Here is a 10,848-nt window from a genome sequence, read left to right on the forward strand (position 1 = left end):
AGATAGTATTGGATTTCACCAGGACGTTCATTTATCAGGCTTGGAGCTCATTAACAGATAGTTGGATGTGCCATTATTGATGCATCGGCTAATCAAATTAACGTTAACTGTTAAATATTTAAGTGCTACCAATTAAACTATCAAGGGCTGGTGGAAAAGCTCACAGCTCAAACCTCTGCAGATTAGGTATGCCCGCAGAACTTGAATGGATAGAACGGTTCCTCCACCGTTTGTCATGGTAATTTGGCTAGTACGGCATAAAATGGTGATTATGGAATTTTAAGGGTTAAAGGAATAGTTCACCCAAAGATGAAAATTCTGTCATCATCTACTCGCCCTCATGCCAAATGAAACACAGGTGAAATTTGTGAGTCCATATAACACACAGGGAGGTTGCTACGTGGATATTTGTATATACTCAACTGTATCTTGTCACCCCGTAATCCTTTTTGTCATTACCAATTAATAATAATTAATTAATCTAATCTAATCTAATCTAATCTAATTACCAGTGTTTGTCCTGCCCTGAATAATTAGCCTGCACCAGCATCAGTACATGCTTAGACATTCCTATCACACTTTTTTTTATATAATTTAGATTTAGATATATTTACAGTATATATAGCATATATTTCATATTTGATATATTGTATTGTATTTTTCATATCATATAGTCTGCACCCATTTCCTCTTTGCCCCAATAAATCGTATTTTGCAACCCCTTAATATTGCTGTTATCCATACTTTTTTCTCATACTTCCCATGTTGAAATTGTGTTGGCTGCATCTGTTGATGTAACTCCAGTTTGCTCTATTCATTCTTTGATTCTTTGCAGCTGCAACGATCCAATTTACCCACAGGGATCAATAAAATTTCATCTGATCTTATCTTAAAGCTGCAGTAGGCAACTTCAGACATCGCTGACCCCAAATGGCAGCAAGAGGCAACTGTTTGAATTTGGAGGACTTTGGAGGATTACCCAGAAATCCTGCAACAGGGATGGATTGCACTTTCCAGTCTTAACTTCGGATCGGTCAGAAGATCTCCCACTAGTGATACCATACTGACACCAGAATTTAATATGGGCAATTAGAGCAAATCTACAGTGTCTCAGTTAGTGGGGATGGGACGCTCTTCTCTGTCGCGGCCAGACTTCATGATTTAGACTGTGAAGCTGGGTGGATTGCCACATAAAAATCCTGTCTAGCGCAGCAGCCAACTCTCAATCTCAGCTGTGGGCTTGAATCTTCCATCCTGTTCTACAATCCTCCCGACTCCACTGTGTGACCCGCGCCGAACGCTGAGGCCCTCTTTCCAGCCGGGAGCTTTCGTCTCAAGCCCGCCGTAGCAGATGGCCAGGAGAGGTCTATGGGACTTGACGCTTCATTCAACACACATCAGCCCGTCTGGCTCGATGCTGTACCGCTTGTCATCCGTCTACCTCGCCGAAAGACACAGCGTCTGCCTCCTGAACGGTAGGAAGGCTAATAAACGAGGCGCAACGTGCGGCCACGATAGCGTTCTGGCACGGACCTCCTCCCGGAGCCCAGCGAGTATCCGTTCGCGGGGGGGAACTGCATTATGTATGAGGCGTCTCCTTACTCCTTACGGCGTGGATGCTGTGTTGCGAATATGCCAAAGACAGCGTGTCACGCAATGTGGTCCGGGAGTCAGACGACAAGAGCTGTTAGAATGATCGCAGGACTATTAAAGATAAAATTCGGAGCCTGCTGCCAACCCGGACGCAAACCATCTGCGCGGGCCTCCCTGTTTCTCTCTTCCTCGTAACGGGGTTTTGGTGGGGAACGGCTCCGTTCTCAGGGTGTGATTGGCAGCTTGGAGGGTTGGGCTTTAACCCAGAGGCACTCACTTTAGTATCATTCCATTACCACTCAGACATGCACTTCCACAGCTCTCCTCACCTTGGGGTTTGAAGCACTTAACACTAAGGAATGCTCATTACTTGAACTACGCCGTTCGCTGCTTTTTTTTATATTCTACAAGCGTAGGAATTATGCTGGGCCAGCAGATCGGGGAAGGGGAGGGGGGGGGTTGTATCTAGGTAGCCATATTTCTATTTCCCTCCAGTTAAACATATGGAGGCTACATACTACATCAGCAAAAATCACTTAGGAGACCACTACTGTCGTCTAAGAACATCGGACATGAATGTACCAAAGATCGGAGGGACCATTGACAGCATGGACGCACCTTGAAGAGAAGTAAAGGCAAAAGTCGTTACGAATTCTATAGTCGCCCATACATTTTTTAAACGTTAAGAGCAATGCATGTGTTGTACATTAAAGTTTGACATGGTGAAGATAAACACAGGATATCTTGCAACAGCTATCCAGTGCTGTTATCCCTCCAGTTCTGTCTCCTTACCCTGCATCACAGTAACCCACGCCACAACTTTTGCAGTCGCTGCAGGAGGAACACACAGAATAATTCATATCACTTTCACATTTTCGCTCGCGGTATATAGGAGGAGAGGCAAATGAGATGTACTGCAGAGCCCGGGGTTTTGATGTCTGCACTAGCACTGCAGTAGCGTTAGACCAATATGGGTTTTTCAAGGCCAATACTGATGCTGATCTTTTTGGACAGTCGATATTTGCCACATCTTTAAATTGGACCATTTTCATGCCAAAGAATGAAACTACTAGAATTTTATTCTTGTGATGAATAGCTATAGAAATAAACTTGACTTGACTTGACTTAATACTCTCTATTGAAACATAGACTAATGAAATCCTTCAGGTTTTACACCCCTGAAGCTGTTCAGTAAAATCCTCCCACACCACACTGGAGTGGTTTCTCTGGTCAGACATCTGCTATACAAAATAGACACACTCTCCATTAAAAGTAATGTCTATTCAACTAGGAAATATTAAATCTAATATGTATTTTGTTAGGAAATTAAATGAACTCGAAAATATTCTAGTTAAATAGAAACTAAACCCCAAATCCAAATCTGTGTAAAGCCTGACAACTGATGGTAAAAAGCATGCTACTGAAATTGCCATCTGCTATTGGCTGATATTTGGTACCAGATGATGTCACCACCTGTTGTACTCTATAGACGGTGACATCACCTACCATTAGATGTCAGGCTTTACACAGATTTGGGTTTGGGGTTTAGTTACTCTTTAAATAAACATTACTTTTAATGGAGAGTGTGGCACCCATTCATTTTGTTCTTCAAACATCTCATATGAGACAAAATAATTATAATAAAAACATATTCACCAGTTGTGGTCAGGGAGGAAGCTCCATGATATCAGAGGTGGACACTGACTGGCTGATATCTGATTTTTTATTAAAAGCCAATATCAGCCCCCACGTATCGGCAAACCCTTGTATCGGTCTAACTCTACCGCTGTATCTGATGCTGCTTTGTTCTCCTGATCCTACCTTCTCCCGCATTGTAGGCCAGGATGGAGCGGGCTCTGGTCTGCCGGCCCTCGGTGTTTTTCCCAGAGCAGGTGTGGGAGCAGAGCGACCAGGCGGTCCAGGGGCTCAGGGCGCAGTCCTTTGGGCAAGGCACCTCACAGATGGCCGGCATGGGCAGGATGGCGTCGCGGCACAGCTGCCTCTCCACATATTCACCTGGAGGGAAACAGGCAGACGATAGGGTTAAAGGTGCGACAGGTCAAATATGAACATGTGAAATTTCCCTTTGATATTTTCACCTGCTGGATTGTCTCTTTCAGTCAAGTTTTCACATGTGAAACAAATATTGACTTATCTAGTGGCAGGTACAAATGTGAAAAAAAAGTGGGAAAGTGGAAAAAAAAAAAGTTTAATCTAGAAATTCAAAGGAAATTGTCATATGGTGTCAGAATGTGTGAGAAAAATTGTTCACATGTGAAAGCCAACATGTGTCCAGAAAGCACATGTGCTTTCAATTCACATGTGGACTTTCACATGTGACTTTTTTGTAAGGGAGACACAATGAAATAAGATTCAACTTTTGTGTTGTAATTGGGCTGTTACAGCAGCAAATAATGTGGTACTGAAATAAAACATTTAAAAAGACTATAGCAAATGAAAGGTATTAAATATAATGCAACCAACAATTGAAGAGCATAAGAGCGTATTAGAAATCGATAAAGAAAAAATGGATAAAGATATGAAATATTGAATATAGAAATATGTGAAAATATACCAAAAAATGAAATATGCAGTATGAAATAAATGAAAATAAATTGAGAACTAATGAGGAAAACTATGAGAATATGAAGAAAACAAAGAATGTAGGGCTTATGACTGTAGGCGTATTCGCATTAATAAGTTATAGAAGGCCATACATATGCAAAGAAAGCATCCAGGTGTGCTGTAAAAAGCGGAATATGTAAATTAAATACCACATACTGTAGAGAAAAAGTGAATGAAACAACTCTAGTATCATAACATGTTCTAGTTACAGTAATTCCTCTCAAAAATAGAACAAAAATCAAACGGAAGACAGTGAGTCGGCCTGCTGTGCACACCGGGAAACACGGCAATATTTATGACTTTCTAAATTAATAGTGAGCGTTACAGCGGTGGAATTGGTCTAGATTAAGATAATCCCTTACTGGTGACTCTGACAGCTAACACGGAGCAGAGAAACACACTCATTTCAAAATCAGTGCGTCTCTGGAGAACGGCCTGCTGGGTAAAAACCTCATGTATCTTCCGCCGCGCTCAATCCCTCTGACAGTGGAACAATAGATCATGAATCCTCATTTGAACAGAGGGGTCCGCGGCATGGATTTTCTATGTTGGAGTGACTGAAAATGCACACACACACACACACACACACACACACAATGCGAAGTAGCTGGGTGTTGAATGGTGCCTGCACACATGAACTGAAAGGGCCCTCACTAAGAAAACATAACGCATTTTGATATTGCATATAAAACATGGAAAGGGTGTGTGCATGTGATTTGAGTCGCTGCGATCTAGAAAATCTGTGCTCTAGATCAGTGGTTCTCAACGTGGGGTCCGGGGACCACCAGGGGTCCTTGAGGGGGTTCCAGGGGGTCCCCAGCAAACTGATGAATTGTTAAAAATTCATATCTGACAATAAAAATATTCTCAGATTTGGGTTTGAGAGAAAAAATCTAAACAAATGGGGGTCCGTGGCCCTAATGTGGACTAAATTAGGGGTCCTTGATATGAAAAAGGTTGAGAATCACTGCTCTACATCACTGATTCTCAACCTTTTTCATATCAAGGACCCCTAATTTAGTCCACATTAGGGCCACGGACCCCCATTTGATAAGATTTTGTCTCTTCAACCCAAATCTTTTATTGTCAGATATGATTTTGTCCAGAATTCCATGACTATCTGTATTGTAGGTAGAGAGATAACAGTGAAACTATGATCAAAACAGTCATTCTTCTGCATTCTCTAATTGTGTTAACTTCTTGGAAATGAAATAATGCTGAAGTTTAATAATTCAACAATTTGCTGGGAACCCCCTGGAGGACCCCTGGTGGTCCCTGGACCCCACATTGAGAACCACGGCTCTAGATCATGGATAGTTTTTTGCATACTGTATGTTTAATGCATCGCACCACTTAACCGCAATATAACTGAGGAGAGCATCACGGCAAGTTTAGTGAATTTCCATTAAGCATGACATCACACTCCAGCCTGACACAGTTCGCTAAATTAGATAAGACAAGTTTTGAGTCGAGGAAAAAAAAAAGTGAGATCCTTGCATGCGGAGTGAATTCTTGAACGGCTAAAACGTCTTCCGCATCATTTCCTGGTGTCGGAAAATCAGCTGAGCCGCTCTCAGCAGTCAAGTGGCCAATTATAAGTAGTAGTGGTTAAAATGTCAAATGTTTCTTTTTCTTTTTCTTTTTTTTTTCCTAACACAGAGACTTGCTGGGAGGCTTAGATCTATTGCTGAAGCCTTGAAGGTTAAACTTGAGTTGCAGGACCAATTTGTGCTTTAGATAAAGATTGTCCTAAATGGCTTAAGGGGACTTGAGACGACTGGGAAGGCTTACTGGTTTACATTTGAGGTCTTTTCAAGGATTTCGGAGGGGGGGGGGGGGGGGGACTTAAATATTGTGAGATGCTGCTCTGACCTGTATTGATCTAGATCTGCAGGCTGTCCCTTCTCTCCTTACACCCACCCCCCTCCTCCATCTCTCCCCATATCCCATCCCATCCCCGTTCTATCTCTGAAGGACCGTATCAGTGATAAAATCCCATTGTTGAAGGAAAGGGGGGCGGGGGGGCGAGAATGGGCGACCAATGAGTCAAATGACACGTCTGGGACACCCCGTGGGGGGAAAAAACAGATCCATTTTCATCAGAAGGAGACAACAAGGGATCAATAAGAGGCCAGTCAAGAGGGACCCGTGAGGGATGCCACAGGGCCGCAGGAAGGGGGGGGAGGGGGCAAGGTGGGGGGAGCATCGATGGGTGTAATAGAAGTCTTCCGTGAGACAGATGCTGGAGGGAAATCATTCAGTTGTTTGTATGACACTGATGGCTTTGATGATGTCTTTTGTGACCGGCTGCATTGTGCGAGCGGACCACAGAGCTGCTGACTTCTGTTAATGATTAGACGTCCGATAGCCAATCTATACCCCGGCAATAATGAGAGAAAGACGTTGTCCAGCTGGGGTGGGGTGGAGGGGGGAGTAGGGTGGTTAATAATACATATGTGTTTTAAAGTGGTAATCCTCGAGATCCTCGTACAGCGCCGCAGATCACCTGTCAATCAAGCGGTGTGGGCGGTACTTTTTTCCTTGGATTTTCTGTCAAAGATTGAGTTTTTGTAGTTTTCTTTGTCTCTTCAGCCATGGCGGCTATCGCTGCTCATGCTAACTACCCGGTTCTTCTTCTTCCGTTTATTCCGTACAAACCGGAAACATAAAACGCATCACTTCCTGTGAGGCAGAGCATTTTTCCCAGTAAAGACCTACCTAACATGGCTATTTAGAACAGCAAATGGAAAAGCTTTCATGAACTGGATATAGGTTGAGTCACTATTGTGTTAGAGCAATTAGTGATAGAGAGAAGAAAAATAGACATTTATTTATATGAAAATGTTATGGATTATTACTTTAAGGCACAACTAAAACAAAATCATTTGGAAACGAGAGAGAGCCAAGGATCTATATTTACAATTATGACTAGTAATGACTAATAATGATTCTAGCCAAATAGAATACAGGCTTTTTGAATAGATGGAGTGCACCCAATCCCACAATCTATCACTGTGGTCCTCAACGTGGGGTCCGGGGACCACAAGGGGTCCTTGAGGGGGTTCCAGGGGGTCCCCAGCAAATTGATGAATTGTTAAACTTCAGCATTATTTCATTTCCAAGAAGTTAATGCGATTAGAGAATGTAGAAGAATGATTATTTTTTATCATAGTTTCACTGTTATCTCTCTACCTACAATATAGTCATGGAATTCTGGACAAAATCATCTAACAATAAAAGATTTGGGTTGAAGAGAAAAAATCTCATCAAATGGGGGTCCGTGATATGAAAAAGGTTGAGAATCAGAAATCTATCACATTAGAAGGTAAGAGTTTTTCCAGGAATCACGATTGTGTTATTTATCAGTGATAGAGAGTAGCAAAAAAACAATTTATTACTTTAAGAGAAATGAATGGCGTCTCGGAAAAAGAACCCCACAGACAAAACACCTTCCCTCCGTCCCGCTCCGCTCGGCGTTCCGAATCATTCCGGCTGAACTCGCACATCTGAAAAAGTGGAAGCGATATCCGTCTGCCCCGCGCTCGGCGAGCAATTCGAGCGATCAAAGGGACAATTTTCTTTTTAGCGTTACACACATCAGACAAGTCAAACCTCTGTCTGAACCTCTGTTGATGGAAATGTACCAGACAGAGGCTGACATCTCCTCTATTTAATTCTGCCACATCCGGGGGAGATTGCCTCGCACGCAGTCGGCGGTAGCGGGGGGAAGAAAGGCAGGCTAAATCCGAGCTGACTGTGCGGAGCGGGCTGTGCTAATCTAATTTACCAATAAGTCTGATTCAACAGGGTGCCATGAAAGCGAGCCCGCGCCTCTTCAGCGGAGTGCCTCTCAGAAGATGGAAGGGGAGATGAAAGATGAGGATGAAGTCACCTTGAACATTTCTTTTTTTTTTTCTTCTTTTTACCGGAACCCGAAACTACTTACCTGGATTTGTTCGCCCAGCCATTTAAAATGGGTCAAGATAACACAGAGTGCCCCTGGGAATATAGGGATGGGAAGGAAGAGGGAAAAGACGGAGAGATGAGTAGATGAGGGTAGTGAAGAAGAAGTGATACTGAAGGATATTTTTCCTTGATCTAACGGTGCGATCACGCCGACAGTTGGTTTTCTTGGTCTGAACCACAGTGGAAAAGTTTGATTTGTTGCAATTTTTGTATTTGGTTTGTTTAGGTTCGCACTGCCTAATTTCAAGTGCGAAAACCAAACAAAACAACAAAAGTCACATGGGCTAGTAAGTCGCTAATTTATTGGACAGAGTTTACCTCAACTCAATCCGGGCCAAGACCTAAAAAACTTGTGAAACAATCCGGTCATAGACGTCTTCTCTTAAACTCCAACTCCATTCTTGCGTCTCAAGTTGTGGAAGAGGAAGTCTTGGCCCGGATGTCCGCTGGCTACACCGGAAACCCCAAAATATTGGCCATCGCCCCCAGAGTCTAATCAACGTCAGACCGATAGACGATGGGTTCCGAGATTGAGTTGAGGTAAACTCTGTCCAATAAATTTAGCGACTTATTAGTCCATGTGACTTTTGTTTACAAGCCCTGGCGCACTTGAAATTAGGCAGTGCGAACCTAAACAAACCAAATACAAAATTGCAACAAATCAAACTTTTCCACTGTGGTTCAGACCAAGAAAACCAACTGTCGGCGTGATTGCACCGTTAGATCAAGGAAAAATATCTTTCAGTATCACTTCTTCTTCACTACCCTCATCTACTCATCTCTCCGTCTTTTCCCTCTTCCTACGATGGGTTCCGAGATTGCCCTCAACTTCTCGCTGAACAGTGTGAATACTAAGAGGATAAGTTCGGCAATTTTGGACCTATGTATAATTTGTCTCTTACATAGCTGTAGTATTTGGACCCACAGAGAATATTGGCTCCCGAGTCAGTTTGTGGTTCTTGTGGATTCCTTCAAGGATTTGGCAAATGTACCAATCCCTTAACCCTTGCCTTCCATTCATTTTGTCGTAAGTAACTGCTGGCTATCAGATGTCAACATCCGTCACCTTATACCCATAACCCCTTGCGTTTTGGGGTTGTACTTGTACTTGGTTCAGATTACATTCTGACTCCTAACGAACCGCACCACAGTTCTCTTGGAAGAGAACCGAGACCTGCATTTCGACAAACCAACATCGAACAAACTACATACAATATGATGATATGCCCTGCTGCTTTATAATAAATTATCCTTCAAGGGCAATTAGCTTTCAATTTTTCAAGCAAAAGAGTTGCACAGAAAATGAGTTGTACAAAACAAGTCCCATTTTCCACAGTTTGGCTGAGATGAGGAAGATGGTGGGTAATCACTGCCATTGCAACAGCATGGTGCATTGCAGGGTGTGAATGGGGACCTTGATTGTGTGTATAATATGGAAACTGATGAATCCCCCCCCACCACCACCACCACCTCTCTCTCTCTCTCTCACCATCTCCTTCGTTCTCCCTAGAGCCCTCATTAGCAGCTACTGTGCTATGGTTCAGGAATCTACTCATAATTGCCATATTCACACACACGGACACACGCGCACACACACACATCATTTTGGTGGAAATATAAGAACAAAAAAGATTGGTTGCAATTACAATATTCGGGCCGTAATTGATTCATTAATAAGCAAGTCCCTTCATATTTCCGCGCCCCAACTGAGGAAATTGTAAAAAACGAAAAACCTTGCTCATCACTAACTGTCGTCTACAACTGCTGTCTATTGTCCCAGGTTATATCTCCATTAGCGTTCATATTTCAGGCCTTAGTAACCGCCACAATTTGCTTTTTTCCCTTTGCTTTCCATTGTTAACAGACAACAATTGAATCAGCTTTTTTATTATCAACACTTACAACTAACACTGTCGCTGACAAAGCTGTCGCGCGCTAAAGAACGTCTCTTCAGCATCACCGCTGCAGTGTAAGCCATCCAAATCTTACCCCCCCCCCCCCACCCCTCCATCCCCCCCAACCACATTAAAAATGCATCGGAACAATTCTCTCAAGGTGCACGGCTTCCTGGAACACGCACAATAACAAATGTTTGCTTTGCATCAGACCGCCTCGGAGAATAATGCGCGAGCGATGCGATGGAATTTGGGTGTTTAGCATCCCTTTGATTCCGGCGCTTCAGATCGCGACAAAGAAGAAGACAATTTAACAAATGAACAGAGGGGGTGGAGAGGAAGTTCTCGGCTCAAAGAAATGAGGGCAAAGCTGTCGCAAAGCTCTGTGAGTCGACTGTGTTGGGGAGTTATTAAACTAGTAGTTTAAAGGAGCTATGTGTAGCATTATTTTCATCACTATATAAATTAAAAGAACTCTGTTTTGGCAAATGAGTTGACTGTTGGACCACTGTTAATCCTAACCTTAGTTGATAAAAAGGTCTAAAATGATTTGGTAACACTTTACAATAAAGGTCACTAAGTTAAGGGTTAGTTAATGCTTAATAAGAGTTAGTTAATGCTTAATAAGCATTAACTAACCCTTAATTAACAGTTAACTAATGTGTAATTTACTAATGGTGTTCATGTTAACTAAGGTATTAATTTATACATTATTTAATAGTTTATAAAGATGACTATTAAATAATGTATAAAGTAATACCATAGTTAA

The 10,848-nt window shown here is 42.5% G+C and overlaps 1 protein-coding gene across 1 annotated transcript in view; it reads right to left on the reverse strand.

The window, feature by feature from the left end:
* The window catches only part of LOC139638760 (thrombospondin type-1 domain-containing protein 7A-like), a 53,421-nt gene extending 43,681 nt beyond the window's left edge, over nucleotides 1-9,740 (reverse strand). The window contains exons 1-2 of the mRNA XM_071512786.1: nucleotides 9,674-9,740; nucleotides 3,415-3,609 (exon numbers count right to left, since the gene is read on the reverse strand). Of these exons, the coding sequence (XP_071368887.1) occupies nucleotides 3,415-3,609; nucleotides 9,674-9,740 (262 nt within the window). The remainder of the gene's footprint in view (nucleotides 1-3,414; nucleotides 3,610-9,673) is intronic.
* Nucleotides 9,741-10,848: the final 1,108 nt, after the last annotated feature.

The sequence above is a fragment of the Centroberyx affinis genome, unplaced genomic scaffold (assembly GCF_046629955.1).
Source record: "Centroberyx affinis isolate AG114_WGS23_722 - 3 ecotype Tasmania unplaced genomic scaffold, CSIRO-AGI_Caff_v1 ptg006527l_1, whole genome shotgun sequence".
NCBI lineage: Eukaryota > Metazoa > Chordata > Actinopteri > Beryciformes > Berycidae > Centroberyx > Centroberyx affinis.